Here is a 26,809-nt window from a genome sequence, read left to right as displayed (position 1 = left end):
CTTTCATGCATCGGAGAAGGAAATGGCAACCCACTCCAGTGTTCTTGCCTGGAGAATCCCAGGGACGGGGGAGCCTGATGGGCTGCCATCTATGGGGTTGCACAGAGTCGGACACAACTGAAGCGACTTAGCAGCAGCAGCAGCAGCAGACAGCATATTAAAAAGCAGAAACATTACTTTGGCAACAAAAGTCCGTCTGGTCAAGGCTATGGTTTTTCCAGTAATTATATATAGATGTGAGAGTTGGATTATATAAAGAAAGCTGAGTGCCAAAAAATTGATGCTTTTAAACTGTGGTGTTGGAGAAGACTCTTGAGAGTTCCTTGTACTGGAAGGAAATCCAACTAGTCCACCCTAAAGGAAATCAGTCCTGAATATTCACTGGAAGGATTGATGTTGAAGTTGAAACTCCAATACTTTGGCCACCTGATGCAAAGAATTGACTCATTTGAAGAAATCCTGGTGCTGGGAAAGATTGAAGGCAGGAGGATAAGGGAATGACAAAGGATGAGATGGTTTGATGGCATCACCGACTCAATGGACGTGACTTTGATTATACTCCGGGTGTTGGTGATGGACAGGGAAGCCTGGTGTGCTGCAGTCCATGGGGTCTCAAAGAGTCGGACATGGCTGAGCGACTGAACTGATCCTGAATATTGTCAAACATTAGAATGAAAAAGAAATGAGAAGAGAAACCCCAATGTGATGGGTTGTGTGTACTCGTCCTCTTGATGTTATCTGGAGTACATGACTGGATAACTCCTCAGAAAGTGATCTTCCTATTCTGTTAAAATAGAATTTTTTTAATTTAAATTTATTTATTTTAATGGAAGCTAATTACTTTACAATATTGTATTGGTTTTGCCATACATCAACATGAATCCGCCACGGGTGTGCATGTGAATTTTAATTTTTACAAAAATTATAAAAATATTCTATAACCATTATAGGAAAATACTAAAAGATTTGTAGGCATTGAAGAAAAGAAAACCTTCTATCATCACAGTCCATAGAAAAATTACAGTTAAACTCTATGTTTCTGTTTAATTTTTCTATTACATAAATTCCTACACTTGATATATAGGTTTTTTTTTTTTGCTTAACATTTTATAAACCTTTTCCCATATTTTTAAACATTTTGTAAATATTGTTTTAATTATCATGAACTATTCTGTGTAGAGAATTAGGTCATCCATTTACTATCATCTACCTAATTTTGGATCCTTGGCTTATAATTTTTTGATGTTTGAATAATGTGACAAATATTTTTGCATAGCATGTTTGCATTCTTAAAGAATTTCTTTATAGTGGATTTCTACAAGAATTACAGTATCAAAAGTATGATTGTTAAATGTGCATTTTAATACTTATTATCAAACTGTCCCTCCAAGTTGTGTTCAGTATTCTCCCACCAGCAGAGTAGGCATGGACTTATTTCATCTATTTATTCAGCAAATACTTAACAGAAACTTGCTGTATCCAGGTGCCATGTGAACTATTGGGGCTGACCTAATGAATGTGGCAGGCACTATGCTGGTTTTTTAAGAGAGGAGTGCCAATTTTACTGCTCTGTTACCAACACTGAGTATTTTCAGAGTTTCATCTTTCAGACTTGATGTGAGAATGTTGTATTTTATTGTTCTTCTAACTTGTATTTCTTTCTTTACTGGTGATGTTGAACATTTCTCCATATTCATTGGTCACTTTTCTTATTTGCCATTTGCCCATTTATCCATTAAAGTCTTTTTTTTTAAATACATGAAAACTCATGGATTTTCATGTTGTCTTTTCACAGGGACTGCACAAGTCTTATTTACATTAGAGTGGTTAGAGACACATTAATTTAAATAAAATATTTTAGTCCATTTGTTGCTAAATCGAGTACCCAGCTTCATCTTGAAGGAAGCGCTGTTAAAACTGAGTGTTAGTACTCCTTGAATGATCCCTTCTTGACTTTGGGGGTAAGAAATGAGATGTAAATGGTGTTAGAGTTATGGCAAGTTTACTAGGTTATTTGGTTTTCTCCTTGGGCTAATTGTGGATCTTAGGACCTCTTCAGTATTAGACTAGATAACTCTTTCCTTGTTCTGAGAACTGATTGATCATCTAGAAGATTCGTATTGGGAGGCAGAAAGGGTAATCAATACTGTAGGCTGAGGTCACTGACAGGGGCCAAAGACGATAATCTGTGAAATTTAGGATAAATCGCTTTGGGGTTTTTGCCTAGATTTACTAAGACAGAGGAGTTGTCTGGGCAAGTGATGCCTCTTTGGCGTCTCTTTGAAGTGGCCATGTAATGAATCAAGAAGAGGGCAGTTAAATCCCTCTCGGTGAGAAGATCAAAAGAGGAATGGGATACAGTTACATGTTAGGAGCCAAGGGCTATCAGTTGACCTTTCTGAAACCTGGGGAGAGGAGTTTGGATAATTGGGAAAATTTTTTGTTGCCAAAGGGAGTTTTTTTTATCCTTTCATCCCTTTTTCCCTTTCTCCTTATCTTCAGTTTTTCCAGGCCTGTTGCTTAATTTTCAAAATTGTATCATAATTTCATCCTTGAATCTGGCTTTTCTTGAAGAGCAAGGAAAGTAAAATAATCACATTCTCTTATGAAAAAAATCTTTGAATTCATTCCCTTTTCTCCTGTTTGCCATTATCTCCTTTCCCTACTTACAAGAGTTAAAAGGTATTGGGGGGGGGGGTTGTGGAAAAAAAGGTATAGGGGTGATTCACACCTACTGATGGTTTCAGCATATCTTTTAGCTGTCCCCACCCCCATCAAATCTTTTACCAAAGACTGAGTTTCATATGTCTCCTGTTTTAGGTTTACAAGGACGCCAGTGAGTATAAGCTGCCCAAACATGAGCTGACAAAAGAATCAGAGGGCTTAGTCAAAGGATGGTCAAACATATGGCGCCCTTACCACCACTCTTCCCTCCCATGTCAGGAAAAGCAGTGCTAATCAGCCACAAGACCTTTTCCTACTGAGCCTGAACATGGCCTTAGAATTCTTGCCAATGTTGCACTCTAGTCATTCACTCCCAGTACCAGGGCACCCAAGCTGAAACCTGTTTTATTTTTTTAATGTAAGATCTGGCTCCTTAATGTAAGATCTGCTTTTGAACTGTGGTGTTGGAGAAGACTCTTGAGAGTCCCTTGGACTGCAAGGAGATCCAACCAGTCCAACTCAAAGAAAATCAGTCCTGAGTATTCATTGGAAGGACTGATGCTGAAGCTGGAACTCCAAAACTCTGGCCACCTGATGCGAAGAACGGACTCATTGGAAGAGACCCTGATGCTGGGAAAGACTTAAGGCAGGAGGAGAAGGGGATGACAGAGGATGAGATGGTTGGATGGTATCACCGACTCGATGGACATGAGTTTGAGTAAACTCCGGGGTTTGGTGATGGTCAGGGAAGGCTGGCGTGCTGCAGTCCATGGGTTAACAAAGAGTCGGACACAACTGAGCGACTGAACTGAACTGAACTGAATGTAAGATCTACAAACAAACCTCTAGGGCTTTAAGTGTTAACTAATTGAGAAGTAACCTACATAAAATATCTTTCATATACTAGCATTTCTCTTTTCTTTCTCTTAAAAGAAGGACTACCATAATGCCATCTGTAGAGAATAAAATCTGGTCTGAAAACTGGCGTTGCTAAAACCAACTTTGTCTGAGACTTACTTATATGGTTTCAGGAAATGCTAAGTGTTAAGGATAAAATATTTCAAAGAGAAAATGTTGGCCAAGGGGCAGTGACAAGAAATCTTCTCTGTTGGAAGTATATTTGAGCATATATCTGAACGATGTCAGGAAAGAAATGATGTGATGATCTGGGGGACAACATTCCAGCAGAAGAAACACCAAGTGTAAATGCCATAGGCAGGAATGTGGTTGGCTTATAGAATGGCAAGAAGGTTGAAATGGCAGAATGAATGAAGTGAATAGGGACAGGTGGGTGGAGAAAGAGGTAGGCAGGGGTCAAATCAGGTGAGGTCCTTTAAAGCCAAGAATTTGCCTTTTCTTAAAACTGTGATGGGATGCCATTGTAAGATGTTGATTTGAGGAACTGTATGACATTTTAAAAGATCCCTTGGATGCTTTGGAATAATATTATGGGGAACAGGAGTGAAGAAGTGAAAAGAGCTGGGAGATTATACCAGTTGCTCATATGAGAGTAGATAGTGGCTTGGACTGGTTGGTAATAATATGCCAGGTGATCAGATAGAGGGTACTATTTAATACCTGATCAGATAATTCTTGTTCCTAACAGTAATGTGGTATGTGGGAGAAAGAGAGGATTCAAGGATGAAGCAGGTTCTTAATTTTAGAAAGACTAGATATTGATGCCATTTGACTAAGTGTGAAAGACTGAGGAGGAGCACGTTTAGGATGAAAATCATGAGTTTGGGATCCATATTTCATGCAGTGAGTCATTGATGCCTTTCTGAGACAGGAGAGTGATAGGTCTGGCTGGATACATTAATTTGGGAGTCATTAGAATTTCAGTGGGCCTTCCCTGGTGGCTCAGATGGTAAAGAATCTGCCTTCAGTGAAGGAGACCTGTGTTCTATCCCTGGATCAGGAAGATCCCCTGGAGAAGGGAATGGCTACCCTCTCCAGTATTCTTGCCTGGAGAATTACATAGACTGAGGAGGCTGGCAGGCTACAGTCCATGGGGTCGCAAAGAGTCAGACACGACTGAAGCAACTAACATTTAAACTTTTGAGGCTAATTGAGGTGATCAAGGGAGTGGGTGAAGATGGAGAAGAGGGCTCAGTACAGATCTTTGGGATGCTGAAACATTTAGAGCTTTGGTTCTCAACACAGTAACATCTGGCAATGTCTGGACACATTTTTAGTTGTCACAACTGACAGGAGAGAGGAGGGCGAGGTGCTACTGGTAACCAGTGGACAAAGCCCAGAGAGTCTACTAAACATCCTATAGTGCACAGAACATTCTCCCACGATGAAGAATTATCTGACCCCAGATGTCAGTGGTACTAATGTTAATAACCTGGAGGTAAAGTGGAGGTCGGGGAGCAAGAAGCCAGCAAGAGTGAGTAGTGAACTAAGAGGAAAATTGGAAGAGGAATTTATTTGGAAAATACGATGGTATTTCATGAAGTTAAGGAAGATTTGAATAACTGAGGCGTGGGCCAGGTGGCAACCACAAAGCTCTGCTTGTAAGCAGGATTTCATAGGTCTTTCCTATCATTTACATAGCCCAGATCCAATGACTTTAAGTCTCTTTTAGTTTCTTGTTCCCTTTTTTTTTTCTTTTTGGCAAAAAAAGAAAATACATTGACATTAACTTGGGTCAGGTAGCTATTTGGGGCTTCTCTTGCAGCTCAGATGGCAAAGAATCTGCCTGCAATGCAGGAGACCTGGGTTCAACCCCTGGGTTGGGAAGATCCCCCAGAGAAGGGAATGGCAACCCACTCCAGTATTCTTGCTTAGAGAAATCCATGGTCTCAAGAGTCAGACACGACTGAGCAACTAACACACACACACAGGTAGCTATTTTATGACCAGTCATTTCTGAAAAATCTCGACCACAATTGCTGTTCAGAGGCTCCCCCTTAGATTCTGGGAGCTGTTCCCAGAAAAGGGAGAAGAGTGAAGGGACAGGCCAACCTTCTAGAGATGCCTTCTAGAAATCTCTCCTTTGTGCTATAGATGTAAACATCTGTACATCCAGGTAGGTCCTTGACAGCTTTGCTCTAGTTCTATCGTGTATAATCACAAACACTTCCTCCTTCCCTGGAGATAACATAGACCGGTAGTTACTGGATCCAGAAGTGATGTCATGGGAACCCTATTCTTTGAGTTCACAGTCACTGGATAGTGTTCATTTCTCCTCTTGTCCCGTCATACTCTATTTAAATGTTTTGCAACTTATGAATCAAATGAATATTTTTATTGCAATGAATATATCATGCATATAGAAAAGAAACCCCTCAAAAAGGAGGGGGGAGACAAATAAAAAGTTAACAGTATTAACTGAAAGGATAAATAGGAAGAATTAATCAGTCTCTAGATATCCCAACAGTATGTTAGAAAATAGAGGTTTAGTCAAGATTCCCTGTTTACCTAATCACAAGGTCATAAACTACACTGAGTCTTTCCCCATTCATTTCCTGTTTCAAGTTATTCTTGCCTTCAGCCAGCATTCCAGCAGGTCTGAATTCCTCTGGGGTCTGAACCTTTTTTTCTGAGGGGTCTCAACCTTTGCCAGTACAGCCTAGATAACATTACAAGAGTCACCTGCTAACCTGTCCCCCAGATTCCTCTTATACCCACAGAATCTCCAGCAATCCTGTTTCCATCTAATGGGATAAATCATGCTGGCTGTTAAGCAAAACCCTACCACCTTTTGCTTGTTTTTTTCCTGGTAGAAGCTTGAAATGGTCCAGAGAAAATATGTTTCTAATTCTGGGAAATGACTCCTGCCCCGGACACCTGCCTGGTGCATTTGGCAATGAAACAGTCTGAGCACTCAGACCTTTGGGCCTAGACTCATTTATTATGAACCCCTCAGTGCCTAGTCCCCTGTATGGGCAGATGTGAGGCAGCATTTTTTATCGATCATCAGAACAGAGCATGTACTTGGTGATTTTGGACAGCTCCCCAGCTTACAAATGCTGCCTCTTAGGGCAGCTCCACTGTCTGAGAATCTTTGGAGAGGGTCTCACTCATTTAATACAGAAACCATCACAATGAGATTTCTACATTCTTACTGTTTTTCTTTTCTTTTAATGGAACAAATATTAAGGCTCAAATTCACATTGTTTTAAAAATAGAAACTATTTTTTAAATTTCTGCAGAGAAAAACAGTATAAAATCCCATCAGCAGAGTAACACCTTTGTTAATCTAAATAAAGTTATCCAATTTTTCCTTTACTGTTTTCTCTTTTCAGTTAATTCACATTATCCTTGATTCCATGGCAAATTATAGAACTATTTGAGAATTAAATTAGCTGGTAGACATTGCTGCAGGAGTGAAAGTGAAGTCGCTCAGTCGTGTCCGACTCTTTGCAACCCCATGGACTGTAGCCTATTAGGCTCCTCCGTCCATGGGATTTTCCAGGCAAGAGTGCTGGAGTGGATTGCCATTTCCTTCTCCAGAGGATCTTCCCGACCCAGGAATCAAACCCGAGTCTACCGCATTGCAGGCAGACGCTTTACCATCTGAGCCACCAGGGCAGCAGATACATATTACTCGTTTCCCTAGTAATTGTGTTTTCATTTCCTTTTATTCTCAAAGGCTGACGCCATCATGGGTATATCTCATGTTTTAATCGTGCTGAATTTGGTTATGTATTATCTCACCTAACCTCATACCAGGGTGGTTGTGCCTTTCCCTAGGAATTTTCTGCATCACTATCATTGACAGATATGGCTGTCATTTCAAATGAAAGACAAGAAATGATTTGGTGCTTTTGCTCATTAGCAACAAGTTGGTGCAGTGCCTCATATTATTTTAAATCATAAATTGTGAAAATTTGTCAAGAAAATCTAGATCTGTGTTTGTAAATAAAATGCAAACCGCAGTAAAAACCTTACACCTGAAATACCTCTCAGCACAATTCAGTCTAATCCTCTTGTCCTTCTGAAGCCATTATTGACAACCTTGTGCTTATTTATAATTTCTCAGCAGTGCTAGACTCAGAGGTTCCAATTCTATTATTTGTTTGGTGGAATCATTCCAGGGAATATCTATCATGAACTTGAGTATATTGATAAGTTCTTCTTAGGTGAAAAATATATGGCGAGCTCAATTCTCTTCTTAATATAGATTTAGCCCACTTTATGGATCAATTGCTTTCCTGAAAGATTTGCCAATGAAATTAATTTTCTTCTATTAAATTGATTTTTCTACTGACATGTGTTTTAAATTGGAGCTGTGTTTTCTAGTAAACAATAGCCCTAAGGCATAGTAAAATCACATTTGAGATTATAACAGTCTCCTCGTTGGGGGGCGGGGAGGCAATTTTCAGATAGTGATAAAATATGAAAAACAAGTTATTAAATTGAAGATGATTAGGATTAATTTTGCCTGGAGAATCCCATGGACAGAGGGGCCTGGTGGGCTATAGTCCATGGGTTGCAAAGAGTCAGACACGACTGAGTGACTCTGGGCTGGGTGGGATTAATTTTATGTCTTAAATATAAAGGAAAAGAAACTATGATAACTTAGCCAAACAAACCATTTTGAAAAGACCCTGACTCCTATAATACTCCATTTGAAATTCTTTTCGGTGGCTTAGGTTTTGTTTGCTGCTGCATGCTTTTTTTTTTTAATTTTTTTTCCTTTTGGGCATATACTAGCTTGAAGGGAAAATGAGAAACAGCTGAAATATTTCAAAATGAATCAAATGGAACATGAAAACATATTATTGAACCATTCATTTGAATTTAAAAGTGAACCCTTTGGAGAAATGGAGTTCTGCCCCATTCTTCCTTTTTGCCTTGTGGGGTCTAATTCAGCACCAAATAAAGAGAAATCATTCTAATAGCAAGTGTGTATGTAGTGTTTACAGCATTTAGTTCCTCAGTTCTTAGAGACTGCCCTGGAAGTCCAGTAGATAAGATTCGGTGGTTCTAATGCAAGGGATGTGAGTTTGATCTCTGGTTGGTGAACTTAGATTCTACACAGCTTGGACAAATAAATATTCTCCTTTTTAAACTATAAATTATTCTTTGATGGATAATAGGTCTTTTGTCTATTTAGTTTTGGCTGTGCTGGGTCTTCGGTGCTGCATGGCCTTTTTTCTAGTTATGGAGAATGGGATTCTCATTAGGGCTTTCCTGGTGGCTCAGAGGTTAAAGCGTCTGCCTACAATGCGGGAGACCCGGGTTCGATCCCTGGGTCGGGAAGATCCCCTGGAGAAGGAGGTGGTTGCCGTGGTTTCTCTTGGTGCGGAGCATGCGCCCTAGGGCAGGCGGGCTTCGATAGTTGCATCACATGGGCTTGGTAGCGGTGGCTCCCCAGCTCTAGAACACAGACTCAGTAGTTGTGGCGCATGGGTTTAGTTGCTCTGATGCACGTGGGATCTTCCCGGATCAGGGATCAAACCCATGTCTCCTGCATTGGTAGGCGGATTGTTTCCCATTGAGCCACCGGGAATGCCCTCTAATAGAGCTTGAATAACAAAATCTATCTTCTAGGATAGATTCACACAAGTCAGGATTTAGTGATTAAACGATAAGGACGTGTTTAACATTTTAAGTAGGTAGCAGCTAACCTTTTCTGTCAAGAGTCAAGTAGTAAATATTTTTTGCTTTGTAGGCTAAGACTTCTTCTGTGCGGCTTCTTCCTCCCCCTACTCTTTTGCCCCATTCTCCTCCTCATCCACTACCTCCTCTCCCTGCCTATTCCTCCTCCTTCTCCCCCTTTAAAAATGGGGAAAAAATGCAAAAGCCATTCTTAGCTCACAGGCTGTAGGAAAACAAGCTGTGTGCTATATCTGGCCCTTGTGCCAGAGTTGTCCACCCCTGTTTCAGATACACATTGCCAAATAGCTTATCAAGGATGAACACCAACTTACTCTCTCACCACGGAATTTTTGAGAGTATTTGTTTCACAGTACATTCTTTGAATCATTTTAATATTGATGTGAGGACATTCACTGTAGACTATTTTTCAAAATGTGCAGCTTTAACATTGATTCCTGTTTCTTTGATTGCAGAAGTTTAATATTCTAGGCCCAGTTCAAAATATTCTATTGAAGACATTCACTTGGTGAGGCACTGAAATAAATTAGATGCATCTTTAGTGTGTGAAAACTTAAAGTGGTCAGGGAGCCTTCTTAGCTTTCTGTCCAATGCACCATGACTGAGTTCCCTTGTTGGAAGCCTCCCTCCTCTGGGCACTAAGATCTCTGAACCCAAGTCCAATGTTGCAAGAATAGGAAGTTAAAATTATGCAAGCAATTTATTAGGTCTAATAATGTGAGGGGGCCCCTCTCACTTCTACTTTTGGTCTCCAGACCCGTATGTTCTGGGAAAAAGAACACCAAATTTTTCCTTCTAGTTGAAAGCATATACTATATCTTTGGGGTAATTGCAGAGATTTGTGACACCATCAAAGCTTTGAAACATACAGGGGTGGTGACTCATACTGCACTTCCACTGAAATTCTCTTTTGGCTAGTGAGAAAACAGATGGTTTTAGAGAATGTCTGGATTATTCTAAACTTAATTACATGGGGATACAAATTGCAAGTGATATTTCAGATACGGTATACTTCCTGAGTATATCAACACAGCCTGTGGGAGCTAATATTCATTTATTGATATAGAAAATGGTATATTTTCATACCAACCAATTCATCTTCTTCTGGAAGGGATAGCAGTGTACATGTCCCTGCCTTACTTTAGGGTATGACAGCTTACCTTTTCTCTGTCATAAAGTCTGAAAGGAGTTTGATCATTTTGATAGCTCTTAAAATATTATGCTGACCCATTACATTGCTGCTATTATTTCATCTGGATATGGCAAGCATCAGATAGTAAGTGCCCTAAATGCCTTAATAATACAAAAGCATGCTAAAAGGTAGGAAATAAACCCCATTCCTGATTCTAATTACTCTATCAGAGTCCTGGCAGAAAACAGAGGGTATATATTCAAAAGTAAACTTAATAAAGAGATTATGTCCAGATCAATTAAGAAAACCAGCATGAGTTTGTGAGGTTCCTAGACACTAGCAAAAAACCATTATCAGCCCTAGGTGGATGAAGGGGGAAATGGCAGAGACAGTGTTATAGTAAGCTGGCAAGAACTGGAGGTATGGAACAGGGCCAGGTGGCAAAGATATGGTTGCTAAAAAAAGCAGCCACCTTTAAAAATCTTGATCTAGCAGGTCAAAAGTGACACAACCTCTTTCTCCTTTTGCTCCCACGTCCTTGCTATTTACATGAGATGTCCTCAGCTGTCTCACAGTCATTGGTTGTCCATGCTAAGATCTGGAGATGTAAAAACTTTTTGAAAGTTCTGAGTGCTCGTGAAAGTTAATTTTTCTTTAAATATATTCTGTCTCTCCTAGACCCCCGCTCCTAATTTTACATACATTAGACTACTTGACAATGTCCCATAGGCCACTGGGGCCCTTTTAATTATTTTTCAGTCCAAAAATCACCTCTTAGCTATGAGCCTAGACAATTTTGAGGCTCACTTCATTTGTTGTACCTCTCTCAAGGATTACAGTACTTGCATTGCTTGCTAGCAAATATCTAAAAATAGTTATTTCCTATATTTTGCTTAGTTTTCAGTTGTTTATGGCAGGAGGCTAATTCTAGGCTTTGGGTTCAGAACCTAATTCTCCTACTTGCTGTTTGACCCTGGGCAAAGTTAATGTCTGTATTTCATTAGTTTTACATCTAACTTGCAAGATTATTGTGAAGATTCTCAGTAATGTGCAAAATGTATAAAGTGTGTGATGCATAGTAAACACCCCATATGTAGGACATAGCTTACCCTAAGGAAAGTGAATTTTTGGAGAGAGAAAGTGATAATCAGGCCTCAGCTAAGGTTGCTGGGATAAAGTGCTGGGCTTCTCTTCAGTACTAATGCCTGGGGGAAGAAGGGAGATAGAAAAACTCTGTTTCCTAAGACACAGAAAAAGGGGTTCATTTAAACAAACCTGCTGTTTCTAGGATGCTGCTATTTAGCTGATCTGCTGAAAAACTCATTGCTTCAGTTCCAAATCATTGAGTGGTCAAGATAATCTCCAAAGCTTTCTGGCTAGAAGGACAAAGGTCACTGACAGATAACTAGACCAGCCTGATTAGCTCTGTGACGTCAACTATTGGTCTAACAGCTGAGATAGGGCTAAGGCTCAGGTGTTGTTGTGCAGTTGGTAAGTAATGTCCAACTCTTTGCGACCCCATGACTACAGCATGCCAGGCTTACCTGTCCTTCCCTATGTCCTGGAGTTTGCTCAAACTCATGTCGATTGAGTCGGTGATTCCATCTCATCCTTTGTCATCCCCTTCTCTTCCTGCCCTCAGTTTTTCCAGAATCAAGGTCTTTTCCAATGTGTCGACTCTTCGCATCAGGTAGCCAGAGTATTGGCAGTTCAGTTTAAACATCAGTCCTTCCTATGAATATTCAGGGTTGGTTACCTTTAGAACTGATTGGTTTGATCTCCTTGCTTTCCAAGGGACTCCTAAGAGTCTTATCCAGCACCACAGATCAAAAGCATCAATTCTTTGACACTGAGCCTTCTTTATAGTCTAACTCTCACATCTGTATATGACTACTGGAAAAACCACAGCTTTGACTATATGGACGTTTGTTAGTGAAGTGATGTCTCTGCTTTTTAATATGCTGTCTAGGCTTGTCATTGCTTTTCTTCCAAGGAACAAGCATCTTTTAATTTTGTGGCTGCAGTTAGTGTCCACAGTGATTTTGGAGCCCAAGGAAGTAAAAGCTGCCACTGTTTCCACTTTTTCCCCGTCTGTTTGCCATGAAGTGATGGGACCGGATGCCATGATCTTTGTTTTTGAATGTTGAGTTTTAAGTCAGCTTGTTCACTCTACTCTTTCATCCTTATCAAGAGGCTCTTTAGTTCCTCTGCACTTTATGTCATTAGAGTGGTATCATCTGCATATTTGAGGTTGTTGATACTTCCCCTGGCAATCTTGATTCCAGCTTGTGATTCATCCAGCCTGGCATTTCACATGATGTACTCTGCATATAAGTTAAATAAACTGGGTGACAATATACATCCTTGACATACTCCTTTCCAAATTTTGAACCATTGTTCCTTGTCTGGTTCTAATAGTTGCTTCTTGACCAGCTTATAGGTTTCTCAGGAGACAGGTAAGGTGCTCTGGTATTCCCATCTCCTTCAGAATTTTTCAGTTTGTTGTGATCCACAGTCAAAGGCTTTAGCATAGTCAATGAAAACAGAAGATGTTTTTCTGGAATTCCCTTGCATTTTCTATGATCCAACAGTTGATGACAATTTGGTCTCTAGTTCCTCTGCCTTTTCTAAATCCAGCTTGTACATCTGGAAATTCCTGGTTCATGTACTGTTGAATCCTAGCTAGAAGGATTTTGAGCATTACCTTGCTAGCATGTGAAATGAGCACAATTGTATGGTAGTTTGAACATTCTTTGGTATTCCCCTTCTTTGGGATTGGAATGAAAACTGACTTTTTCCAGTCCTGTGGCCACTGCTGAGTTTTCCAAACTTGCTGACATATTGAATGGAGCACTTTAACAGCATCATCTTTTAGAATTTGAAATAGCTTAGCTGGAATTCCATCACCTCCACTAGCTTTGTTTGTCGTAATGCTTCCTAAGGCCTACTTGACTTCACCCTCCAGGATGTGTTCTCTAGGTGAGTGACCACACCTTCGTTATCTAGGTCATTAAAACCTTTTTTTTTTTTTTTTTGTATAGTTCTTCTGTGTATTCTTGTCACCTCTTCTTAATCTCTTGTGCTTCTGTTAGGTCCTCGCTTTTTCTGTCCTTTATTGAGCCCATCTTTGCATGAAACATTTCCTCTGTATCTCTGCTTTGTTGAGGAGATCTCTAGTTTTTCCCAGTCTACTGTTTCCCTCTATTTCTTTGCATTGTTTACGTAAGAAGGCTTTCTTCTGTCTCCTTGCTATTCTCTGGAACTCTGCCTTCAGTTGGAGGTATCTTTCCTTTTCTCCGTTGCCTTTTGCTTCTCTTCTTTTCTCAGCTATTTGTAAGTTCTCCTCAGACAGCCACTCTGCCTCCTTGCATTTCTTTTCCTTGGGGATGGTTTTGGTCACCACCGCATGTACAATGTTGTAAACCTCCACCCATAGTTCTTCAGGCACTCTCTCTTAAATCTATTTGTCACCTCCACTATATAACCATAAAGGATTTGATTTAGGTCATACCTGAATGGCCTAGTAGTTTTCCCTACTTTCTTCAATATAAGCCTAAATTTTGGAATAAGGAGCTCATGATCTGAGCCACAGTCAGCTCCCAGTCTTGTTTTTTGCTGACTGTATAGTGAGTGAAAAGGCTTAGGTGGGAATTCTGTAATCTAGCAATTTCTTTCAGAATTTAATATTAGAAAAACTTTTGTCTGCCCACAGAATTAGTGATTCTTCTTTTTGGTAATAGAGGTGAGATAACTAAATAGTGCTTCATTCTTGCTTTATAAGGACACTCAAAACTATATTTTGTTCTTAATATCTTAAATGTTTACCTCTAGAATTAGCATATAGGCCTTCTTTTTTTCTTTGTATTGCTGTTTTATGTGTATTCTTTTTTTGTGTGAGTTTCTTAAGATCATTTCTTTTTAGAGAGATTTTTAAGAAACGTTGATTATATATTTTATCATTCAAGGCTTAGTTTTTGTATAACCTTGGCTATTAAGATAATTAGCAATTATGTCATATCTCTTCAAGAGTTGGTTTCCCACTGGTGGAAATATCCCCATAATAACTGGGGCAATGTGACTAAAAAGAAAAAAAAAAGGGTTATTCAAATTTATTTATAATGAATACTGTAAGAAACACATTTATTCTTGTTCTTCAGTAATTTTTTTTTTCAATAAGCAAGTATATTCCTCGTGACCAAGCAGACCAAAATGTATTGATAACCTAAGGCATTTGAAGTACCAATATCAGTTTCTTTAGCATTTACTACATGCGAATGGACAGAGGCTCTTAATATCTCAGTGAACCTTACAGCCTTCCAGATTTGACCCTTTCTTGATCTTTTCGGCACCAAACCTTACTTAGGTTCTCCTCCTCCTCCCTTGTATCATTTCTAAAGCAGAGTGACTCGGCAGCATTTGTGCTTTTTTAAATACACGTCGCTGTTTTCAGGTGTTAAAATATCCAGTATAACTATAGTCACGGTTCAGTTTCCTGGAGTGAGTAATATTTGCCTCTCATCTAACATTTGTATTCTCTACAGGAAAAGGTCACGGAAGGAGGTTAATGTAATAATCATAAAAATAGATTTGATGTGCCTCTTTAAAAAGCGATTTCATCTATGGCGACGCCTATACATAGTTTCATTCATGCTCTAGTCTCCTGTGTTTGAACTTCAGGAAAATGTGTCATAGTGTGTCTATGAAGTGCCCCGAGGAGCTGCACTTTCTAGAGATGGTCAGCCACTTTCTGAGAGCTATTGCATTTGATGATGTGAATTCTATTTTTAGAACTTGAACAGATTTGGGATCTGCTGCACTGGAGTGCTACTGTGAATTCTTATGAGCTTAATTTTTCTTCCCTGTATCTTCTTTGACAAAAAAAGAATAGTCCTTAACATAAGTATGTGATGTGTAATATGCTTCTGTTGTAAACAGCTTTCTTCTTCCTCTTCTTTTTAAATTAAAATAGGATCTTGTTTTCATACTCCATCAATTGATCACCCTGAGTCCATGAAAAGGTTTCCGCAGGAAAACGACTTTGAGCACAGCTCAATATTAGGCATATTTGTATTATGTTCATCTTACTAATGAGGAAATAAGGATTCAAGGAGGTCTCGTAGTTCCACTAACATCAAACAATTAGTAAAGGTCACAGTTAAGACTCGATCCCACCTATCAAACCATTCACATCTCCTTCTTCCTCAGACTTCCGTATTCCCATCTGGGAATTGACAATAATGCCCTCCTCTAAACAGCATGAAAGATTTCCCTGGAACCTGGATTTTAGTTCTGCCTTTCCCCACTATCTGGGTATGTCAGGAATGTTACAATCTTCCTGGGTTTCTATTCTCTCAACTATAAAATGAACAATCGGGAGGGGAGATAAATAACTCTAACTCTAAATAAATAACTCTAACTCTAAATTATATTTTGTTTGAATTTGCACATAATCTTAATGATCCAAATAACATTGCATTTGTTCGATGGAATTGGATGCTTCATAGATTCTGAGATTGATACGCCTACTCCTCCATCTGTCTAACTTCTGGATCTACCACAGCCTTCTCTGCCTCTGGACACTGTCCACCTGTCTGTCTGTGCTCATCATTTCTCTCTCTCTATGTACTTCTTATGAGGAGAGTTAGAGGCTGAGCTGGATTAGTAAGAGACTTTCTCAGAGTTGTGTCTGCCTGGCTGGTTTAATGACATTATATCTTTAAATATTACAAGGAATGAAAATTGGGACAGTGGGATTGCCTAGGGTTGATCTCTAATTGACAGATACCAGCCATGAGACTTTTGCCAAAACTCCATCTTCCTAGACATAGACATGAATAATTACACACAGGCACACACCTTCTTTACAAGTACTTAACAATGTCACTTTCCATTAGCTGCACATTTAGATAGCTGTCTTTCTTGCTTGTAAGTACATGTTTGAATAACATAACGGAAGACAATCTGTTTCTCTTTACATATCAGTTCTGATATTCACGGTTGAGAAAATTTCACCTCTTTGGATTTATTTTAAGTCAAGTATGATGGATTGCCTTGGGAGCTACAGCATAGGAACAAAACTAATGAGAGTTTCAGGCTGAGGGTTTTTTCTTTCTCCTCTCCTTTTGGAGGCATAATACTCCATCACTGCTGTCAAGTGAGGGCTCAGTGTGATGTGCAAATTAGAGGAGAAAGGCTGAAAGCCACTGTAATTTTGTTCCTTAGAGATTTTTGTCCAGATCTGATTATACAGTATGTTTGCATACTTCTCTCTGGACATTGGTGGGTGGGGGTGTGTGTGTGTGTGTGATAATGAAAACCAAATGCCTGGTAAATAAGGTTATCATTTTAATGAAATGTAGTTTGTGTGTAGATTGTGATATGAATAAGGATATGGGCATGCTGTGATTTTTCACTTGATATTTTCAAAACTTAATACAGTGAATATTTTCAGTACAAATTATAAAAGAAGCATATTGTAGCCTTTTAGTCCTCTTAGCTGAAATGGTTTGATTTAAAAAAAAAATAGGTATGGTGTTTCTGGTGGGGACAGATGATAGAGTGTATAAGGCAGCTATTTCAACATACAAAACTCAAATCTTGGTGGCTCAGAGCAAATATTTATTGTTTTCGTTCATTGGCCTAAGAGTTGGCAAGGTTCACTTGATCTGATCTGAATTCAGCTGTGCTGGCTCACAGGGTTTGGGTCTGCTCTGTGTCTAAGTCCAGGCCCCCTAGACGTGCTTATTTTGTGGTAATGGCAGAAACACAAGGCAGCGTGTTAAAACACACAACGCCTCTTCAGGTCTTGGCTCAGGACTGGCACACTGTCACATCGGCCACATTCATTTTCCCCAAACAAGTCACAGGGCCACATCCAGCATCCAGGGACTCGGTGTCCATGGACCTGGGGAAATATATGACATCTACATCAGTGGGAGAAGCTACAAAAGCAACTGGAAAGGCCTTGGGTGAATAATCACAGTGAAGTGAGAGAGTAAAAGATGTGGGAACAATAAACCAGTATGTCTTAGGTAGGGAGACTCACGCCACTGGGGAAGCTGGGCCGTGGAGACTGCCTCCAGTTTTAAATGGCACATCGCTTTTCCTTTCCGTCTGCTTCCTTTGTACTGATAATTGACAGCAAAATCCCAGTTTGATGTTGTAGGTTAGCATCAGGAAGTGCAGCTCATATGGGAAAAACACAGACTTTCAAAGTGGCCCCAAGGTAAGTTGCCCTTCCTGTATGGTGACTGTGCTGTATGTTGTATTAACAGACGGTCAATTGTGGAATTAACCTGTGTGTGTATGTGTGGCCCATCAAGCTGCTGAAGTGATTTTGAGAAACAAAATAACTAATAAATACTGAGGAAAAATTAGATTTATAGTCTGTGCACATGAAAGGGGGAAGACATGATTATGTTGATAAGGCTGTTTTAAGCTTTTCGTAAAATGTTCCATGAAAATCTAACACCTCAAAATCTATTTGCGTTAGAAATTTAAGTGATATTTGACTGTTGTGACAGAATATACTTACCTAATTTCAGATAATTTTTGTCTCTCTTTATTAAATATATTCAGTTGAAGAGAGTAGTATAGACGTGCCTATTTTAGTGGGCATAGACTTATGCTTTATTTTTGACTGTTCAGAAAATGAGTTGATATTATTAAAACTTTCCAAAGACTTAAGTCTAATATACACCACACACACATATATATATATTATTTTTTAATATTCTTTTTCATTATGGCTTATCATATTGACTACAGTTCTCTGTGCTATACAATAGGACCTTGTTGTTTATCCATTCTATAATATATATAATGAAATCGGAGGTTGGGGTTTGCAGACCATTATACACAGAATGGATATGCAGATCCTACTGTATAGCACAGGGTCCTTACTATATTCAATTTCCTGTAACAAACCATAATGGAAAAGAATATTTTCAGTTCTAGGCAATGAGACTAAAGCAGAAGCCTGACAAAAGATTTTTAGAAACGTTTCTCTTTCCTGCTAAATGGTAACAACAGCTCTGGCACTGACTTTTCTCCTCATGCCTAGAGATGGAACAGGCATCTTGGAGGCAAGAAACAAAATGCCAGCCTGTGATGATGATGTAATAGAAAGCCAGAAGGATGAATCCTTAAGCCGTTTATCAATGCCAGCAACCAACCAACCTCCCTGCAGTTTTCCTACTATAAAAAATAAATGGGCCATCCATGCTGGCTCAGCGGTAAGGGTTGCGCCTACAATGCTGGAGGTGTGGGTTCGGATCCCTGGGAGGAGGTGGCGACCCACTCCAGTATTCTTGCAGGAGGGTCACAGGGACAGAGGAGCCTGGCGGACTGCAGTCCATGGGGTCGCAGGGAGTGGAACACAACTGAGCGCATATACATAAATAAGAAATAGATACATGGCAGATTTGTGAGACATCTTAAATAGTGGTTCCCGATACTTGTAAGTAGATTCAAACTAATATAATTTTTAGAGTATATGAAAATGCAGTGTGTTAGCTGCTCGGTCGTGTCCAACTCTTTGTGACACCAGGGACTGTGGACTGCTGGGCTCCTCTGTCCATGGGATTCTCCGGGCGGGAGTGCTGGAGTGGGTTGCCATTTCCTCCTCCAGGGGATTTTCCAGACCCAGGGGTCAAACCCACCTCTCCTGCTTTGGGGGACAGGAGCGAATTCTTTTCGTCTGAACCGCCAGGGAATCCCCGGGGATATTATGCAAAAACAAATAAGCCTATAACCATAGAAGATAAAATCAGTGAGAATCTAATATCAATTAGCTGGACAGAAAACAGACATTTCAAGAGTGTTTTTATATGAATGAATAAGAAAATAGACGGTCCAAAATAAAAATTTGTTCTTCATTAAACTATTGTCTTCTTTGACAAGAAAAAAAAAAGAGAAAATATATACATATATGAATAACTCAATCACTTTGCTCTACAGCAGAAATTAGCACAACATTGTATATCAATTATACTTTGATAAAAATAATAGAATTTATTAGTTTATGTCCTTTCCAATGGTGAATTTGTCTTGTGTCCTCGCCTACTTTGTCAGACTTTTGAGAACTGTTTTGTTACCTATTTCTGCCGTTGGTCTTTCCTGTCCTAACAACCTTTCCCCAGATTACTACCCATCATAGTTTTACCCTGAGTGTTTGCTTCATAGGGATATTGTCTGGTTAAAATTAGGTATTAAAAACTGGTCCTTCATAATTAAAACTGTTTCTAATATGAACTTACTTTCCATTGTTTCTGCCTAAACTTCGCATTGTCTTTCCCTCTGCATAAAGTGAGCTAGATTGCACCCCACACCTGCTTCATGCAGTGGTGGACAGCCACGAAAGGTGTGTAGGTGCATTTCCATGGGCGTCTATATTTTATATAAGGACACGAGGTCCTTATCCTTGTGGGAATTTACCACTCTCATATACTTAAATGATGAACCACTCACCAGACAATGTGCCTTTGATGATCAAGGTGTCTTACCTTAGTTGTTGCACAGCATGTTCTTTGTGATGTATACAGCATGTTTTATGTTGTTTTGTCAAACTGTGTAAACTGTACCCAAAGCCAGAAGCTATTCCAAAATAGAAGTGGAAAGTAGAGGGGTTTGAAATGAGAGGTGTGATTAGTAATGAATACATTTCGAAGACAAAGGAACTAGGTTAGAGTACACCATAAATTTTAAAAGGCTTATTTTCTCTTTTCTTGCTAAAAATGAGGGGGGATGAGCTAAATAAATAGAACTTACCTAAACAGAAATATTCTAGGAGAGGGATAAGCTTTATAAATGGAAATGAAAAGGGGTCCACACTTTAGTCTCTTCATCTCTTAAAGCATGGCCGGCATTGCCCTCTTATTGGGGTCACCATGAGTATACAGGAGGAGCTTAGTAGACAGTCTCCTCTCTGAGGTTCTTTTAGGCATTATTCCTCCCTGTCTTCTGAGCAGGAGTGGGGGCCACTCTGGAGCACATGAGGCCCTCAACAAGAGCCCAGAAGAAAGTCTGTCTGGAGACACTAGGTAGGAAGAGGCTTGTGGAAAGAATGAGGCCAAGCTCCTGAAAAGACCCTCATTCTAAGACACCTAACTCAGGTGAAGAAAGAGCTTAGTTGTAGCCTTCTGGATGCACATGTCTGCAGAGTAGATGCCCAAGGCCCTGGACCTTCATTTTCTTGGTTTTCACTGCAGTGTTTTGGGGACAGCCTGCCAGAGGGCAACTGTAGAGACACTGTGACCTGTATCATCTTTCAGTTTTAAAGTGTGATTAGAAACCAACCGACCCAACAGGCAAACAGAAAGCAAAACCTTGGGTGTTTGCAAATTTTCTCCTGAAATGCTACTCTAATATACTCTAATATAAAGTGTGTTATCCCACAGTCCTTTTGTTTGCTGACTTACTCTTGGCTCAGATTACTTGTAAGTCAGGTGTTCAGCATGGCTGAAGTCATTGGGTGGCATTGGATCCCTGCCAAAGAGACACTGTTACAAGGATTATGTGTAATAAACACCCTATCACATATCCAGCAGTCATCTCTATTGCAAAAGTACACTGAGCCTAAACTCTTAACTTCTGCCTGGTTGCTTAATATTTTGCCAAGTTTGCTTACCAGGAACTAGAAGAGGTCTAGGAACCTGAGAGCCCTGTGGGACATTATGGCTCGTTTCCAAACTCTATTCAAATGGAACACTGGTGGCTTGTGACATGTTTAACGGGTGTCCCTTTAATTGGATTCTGTGGTCAACTAAGTTTGGAAAATGCTATTATATAGAGTTAAGTTTCTTTACTAAAGGACATCTCAAGGTCTTTAGTATTCTAACATGAGTCGTGGCTCTGGGGATAAAAGCTACATGCTCACTTGACCACAAAGTCCTTTTATTGTAGGATAGGTATCGCCATCTCAAAAATGTCAGGCAGAGACCATGGAGTCTAGTCATTAAGAGCACACCTGCCTGTATTTGACTGCCTGGGTTCAATTCCTGGCTTTATCATTTACTGATCTTAAGCAATTCGCTGAACATCTTTGCACTTCAGTTTTCCCATCTAAAATGAGAACCCTAATGATACCTACCTATAGAGTTATTTTGAAAACCAAAGAACAGGGTTAAGAACCGTGCCTGACACATAGTTGACTATTATCGCCCTAACATAATTCAAAGGAGAGCTAGCTTAATACTCTCATTCTGGAGATAGGAAAGTGAGTTCCAAGTAGTGCACTCACGTGGGTGTCACTCATTCAACACACTGACCAAAGGCCGGCTCTCCCCAGAAATGAAGATGAAGTGGATGCAGTGCCTGCCCTCGAAGAATACACACTAGTGACTTGGTTCAGGTGATACCTTTGCAAGTAAAGCCAGCTTCTAAGTCAGGAGCCCAGGACTCCTGACTTCTGTCCTGCAGCTCGTCCTCTGATTCTGTTCTCAGAGAGAATGATCTGTATAGCCTGACTGGTAAGCAGGAATAGGGAGCACTGAGTACAGCGAACAGACGTATTTTTTATATGCCTTGGATACGAGGGCATATATTTTAATTCATTCTGAGTGTCAATACTTAAGATAAGCAAGAATACTTAGGATAAGCAGAAAGAATACTTAAGCACTTTTGGAGGAAAGCAAACCCTAAAAATATAACCTAGAAAGGGAAGTAAGAGGTAGTATGCAGTGGCCCACATAAGAGTCCCCAGAAATGGCTGGCTTGATGTATTGTCACCACTGTGTCACTCATGGTCTTCCCTGCTTTGGTCTAGGCATCTCTTCTGAGGGCTTTGCCCGGGACGGCTTCAGTGAGCAGACAGCAGCTAAAGACCTTCCCAGCAAAGATGGAGGTGCATGGGTCCTGGCTTACAGAGCAGGGCCAGCCTGTCCATTTCTGCTCCATGAGGAAAGAGAGAAACCCAACAGAAATGAATTGCACTTGGATCTCCATGTGAGTAGAAACCTTTGTGTTTGTGCTATGACTCTTTGTATATAATAGAGACTCATTTAATACGCATTTAACATATGTATCTGCGAGACTGCTAAAGCTGTCTTTTGTGTGAGGGTCATTGTCTAAAAATCAATCAGCTGCAGAAAACAGATACACGTTGCTGATTTGAAATTTGTGCACTAGAAAGTGTAAATATCTGAGCATTTATAGAGTACTCTGCTAACACCACTTTGTGGCCTAAACCTTATTGTGTGAGACACTATTTGCCACTCCTAATAATTTTCTAAAAATTTGATAACATACAGTAACTGACTGATAAGATCTGGATCCTCCAGTGAAATTCAAATAGCCTGTCTTCCACATTCCTACATCTTCCTTTCTCTGCAGCCACTCAAATAACAGGTGAACAGTTTGGCAGGAAATCTGCCAAATACTGGATGACCTGTTAAAAAAACAGCCTTCTCTTTCCCATTCTTTTACGGATTCATTGACACAGAAGCGCTGACTGACCTATACAAACCAGAGGGCTGGGTTTTACCTACTTCCACATTGTTCAGTTCAGTTCAGTCGCTCAGTCGTGTCCGACTCTTTGCGACCCCATGAATCACAACACGCCAGGCCTCTCTGTCCATCATCATCTCCCGGAGTTCACTCAGACTCACATCCATCAAGTCCGTGATGCCATCCAGCCATCTCATCTTTGGTCGTCCCCTTCTCCTCCTGCCCCCAATCCCTCCCAGCATCAGAATTTTTTCCAATGAGTCAACTCTTCTCATGAGGTGGCAAAAGTACTGGAGTTTCAGCTTCAGCATCATTCCTTCCAAAGAAATCCCAGGGCTGATCTCCTTCAGAATGGACTCCTTGGATCTCCCTGCAGTCCAAGGGACTCTCAAGAGTCTTCTCCAACTCCACAGTTCAAAAGCATCAATTCTTCGGCGCTCAGCCTTCTTCACAGTCCAACTCTCACATCCATACATGACCACAGGAAAAACCATAGCCTTGACTAGATGGACCTTAGTCGGCAAAGTAATGTCTCTGCTTTTGAATATGCTATCTAGGTTGGTCGTAACTTTTCTTCCAAGGAGTAAGCGTCTTTTAATTTCATGGTTGTAATCACCATCTGCAGTGATTCTGGAGCCCAAAAAGAATAAAGTCTGACACTGTTTCCACTGTTTCCCCATCTATTTCCCATGAAGTGATGGGACCGGATGCCATGATCGTCATTTTCTGAATGTTGAGCTTTAGGCCAACTTTTTCGCTCTCCTCTTTCACTTTCATCAAGAGGCTTTTTAGCTCCTCTTCACTTTCTGCTATAAGGGTGGTGTCATCTGCATATCTGAGGTTATTGATATTTCTCCTGGCAAGCTTGATTCCAGCTTGTGTTTCTTCCAGTCCAGCGTTTCTCATGATGTACTCTGCATAGAAGTTAAATAAGCAGGGTGACAGTATACAGCCTTGACATACTCCTTTCCCTATTTGGAACCAGTCTGTTGTTCCATGTCCAGTTCTAACTGTTGGTTCTTGACCTGCATACAGGTTTCTCAAGAGGCAGGTCAGGTGGTCTGGTATTCCCATCTCTTTCAGAATTTTCCACAGTTTATTGTGATCCACTCAGTTAAAGGCTTTGGCATCGTCAATAAAGCAGAAATAAATGTTTTTTTTTCTGGAACTCTCTTGCTTTTTCCATGATCCAGCAGATGTTGGCAATTTGATCTCTGGTTCCTCTGCCTTTTCTAAAACCAGCTTGAACGTCAGGGAGTTCACAGTTCAGGTACTGCTGAAGCTGGCTTGGAGAATTTTGAGCATTACTTTACTAGCATGTGAGATGAGTGCAATTGTGCGGTAGTTTGAACACTCTTTGGCATTGCCTTTCTTTGGAATTGGAATGAAAACTGACCTTTTCCAGTCCTGTGGCCACTGCTGAGTTTTCCAAATTTGCTGGCATATTGAGTGCAGCACTTTCACAGCATCATCTTTCAGGATTTGAAACAGCTCAATTGGAATTCCATCACCTCCACTAGCTTTGTTCGTAGTGATGCTTTCTAAGGCCCACTTGACTTCCACATTGTAGACTGTCACAATTGTTACCGCCCCCCTTCACTTGCCCATTTTCTGTCAGAGATGGGAGTGAGCTTTAGGAATCCAAGAGACGCTTCCTCACCACAACCGCCCCTCCTACCCCTGCCATTAACTTTAATACTTACTACAGTTTTGTGTTCCTGATTTCATTTAACACCTTCCAATTCATTACTTTCAAGCCTGGAAGTATGTCTTTGACAAGTTGTGGCCTGTAATATTCACATGGGTGACAATTTTCTCAGGCATCCAAGAGCACAGGAACCTTGTACTTTTCATCATCATAAAGCCACAGTCATTGTATGTCATTTTAGAAAAACATGGGACATCTCAGTTATTGTAAAAGGAGGTTTGGAATGAAGCTGAGGGATGTAAAAACTACAACCCTTCATGAGATGAACTGGAAATTTGTAGTTTTTTTTAACCTCAGTTCAGTTCAGCCACTCAGTCATGTCTGACTCTTTGTGACCCCATGGACTGCAGCCTGCCAGGCTTCCCTGTCCATCACCAACACCCAGAACTTACTCAAACTCATGTCCATTGAGTCAGTGATACCATCCAACCATGTCATCCTCTGTTGTCCCCTTCTCCTCCTGCCTTCAGTCTTTCCAGCATCAGGGTCTTTTCAAATGAGTCAGTTCTTCGCATCAGGTGGCCAAAGTATTGGAGTTTCAGCTTCAGCCTCAGTCATTCCAATGAATATTCAGGACTGATTTCCTTCAGGGTGGACTGGTTGGATCTCCTTGCAGTCCAAGGAACTCTCAAGAGTCTTCTCCAACACCACAGCTCAAAAGCATCAATTCTTCGGCACTCAGCTTTCTTTATAGTCCAACTCTCACATCCGTACATGATACTGGAAAAACCATAGCTTTGACTAGACAGACCTTTGTCAGCAAGATAATGTCTCTGCTTTTTAATATGCTGTCTAGGTTAGTCATATCTTTTCTTCCAAGGAGCAAGCATCTTTTAGTTTCATGGCTTCAGTTACCATCTGCAATGATTTGGGAGCCCCCCAAAATAAAGTCTCTCACTGTTTCCATTGTTTCCCCATCTTTTGCCATGAAGTGAAGGGACCAGATGCCATGATCTTAGTTTTCTGAATGTTGAGTTTTAAGCCAATTTTTTTTCACTCTCCTCATTCATTTTCATCAAGAGGCGCTTTAGTTCTTCTTCGCTTTCTGCCATTACGGTGGTGTCATCTGCATATCTGCAATTATTGATATTTCTCCTGACAGTTTTGATTCCAGCTTGTGCTTCATCCAGACAAGGGTTTCCCATGATGTACTCTGCATAGAAGTTAAATAAGCAGAGTGACAGTATTACAGCCTTGACATATCCCTTTCCTGATCTGGAACCAGTCTCTTGTTCCATGTCCAGTTCTAACTGTTGCTTCTTAACCTGCATACATATTTCTCAGGAGGCAGGTCAGGTGGTCTGGTATTCCGATCTCTTTCAGAATTTTCCACAGTTTGTTGTGATCCACACGGTCAAAGGCTTTTGACATTTTTTTAAAACCTCACTTTATCTAAAAAGCAGTTGTGTATCTTGCTGCTGCTGCTGCTGCTGCTAAGTCGCTTCAGCCGTGTCCCACTCTGTGCGACCCCATAGACGGCAGCCCCCCAGGCTCCTTTTTCCCTGGGATTCTCCAGGCAAGAACACTGGAGTGGGTTGCCATTTCCTTCTCCAATGCATGAGATACACTCAAAGCAAGAAGTGTAACAGTGACATCTACTGGTCAGACTAAGTTGCGCTTGCTGCAGCAGGAGGTCTGGCATGTCACAGTGCTGAAATGAACTTAAAGTCTTTCTTTCTCTTCTGTGTTTTTAAAAAATTCTGGGTTTATGTGTTTTTTAAGCCATTGGCTAAACTATATATTCCTGGTTTTCCTTTTCCCTGTAAATTAAATTATTTCCTATTTTTACTTTATTTCAATTATAGAAATCATATATAATCCTTTTAGAAAATTTGAAATATGAAGTTAAATTGAAAGAAATTAAATTAAAAAGAAATAATTCATAACCTCAGCAACCAAAGACAGCAACTGTAAAAATTTGATAAATCATCTTTGTATTTTTCACCCTGTATGACTTATTTTCAGTGAGGAATTATTTTTAACTTGTAAGCATAGATTTTATACCTTTTTTTTTTTTCTCCTTTACTTATTACTCTTACATTGCTTGTTCATGGTGTTACAAATTCCTCTGGATGTATTTTAAGTTAATGTATAGTATTCTTGAACATTGTATCCTAAAATTTATTTAATCATTTCTCTATTATTGGAGTTAGAGTTGTTTTTTTAAAAAATTTGAATTAGTACTACAACTTGGAAATAAATAGCACTACCACATATATAAGTTTTCTTATACCCTTCCCTGCCAGTATTAGGGTAAACTTTGCTTTATTGTCTATAAGTATTTTTAGGCT

General features: G+C 40.1%; 1 protein-coding gene across 1 annotated transcript in view; it reads left to right on the top strand.

Annotated features, from left to right (window-relative positions):
* FMN1 (formin 1) overlaps positions 1–26,809 on the top strand; it is a 434,454-nt gene that overhangs the window by 75,454 nt on the left and 332,191 nt on the right. The window contains exon 2 of the mRNA XM_068965008.1: positions 22,131–22,309. Within this exon, the coding sequence (XP_068821109.1) occupies positions 22,131–22,309 (179 nt within the window). The remainder of the gene's footprint in view (positions 1–22,130; positions 22,310–26,809) is intronic.

The sequence above is a fragment of the Capricornis sumatraensis genome, chromosome 2 (genome assembly GCF_032405125.1).
Source record: "Capricornis sumatraensis isolate serow.1 chromosome 2, serow.2, whole genome shotgun sequence".
In the NCBI taxonomy this organism is placed as follows: Eukaryota; Metazoa; Chordata; class Mammalia; order Artiodactyla; family Bovidae; genus Capricornis; species Capricornis sumatraensis.
This window is presented reverse-complemented; position numbering and strand designations above follow the sequence as displayed.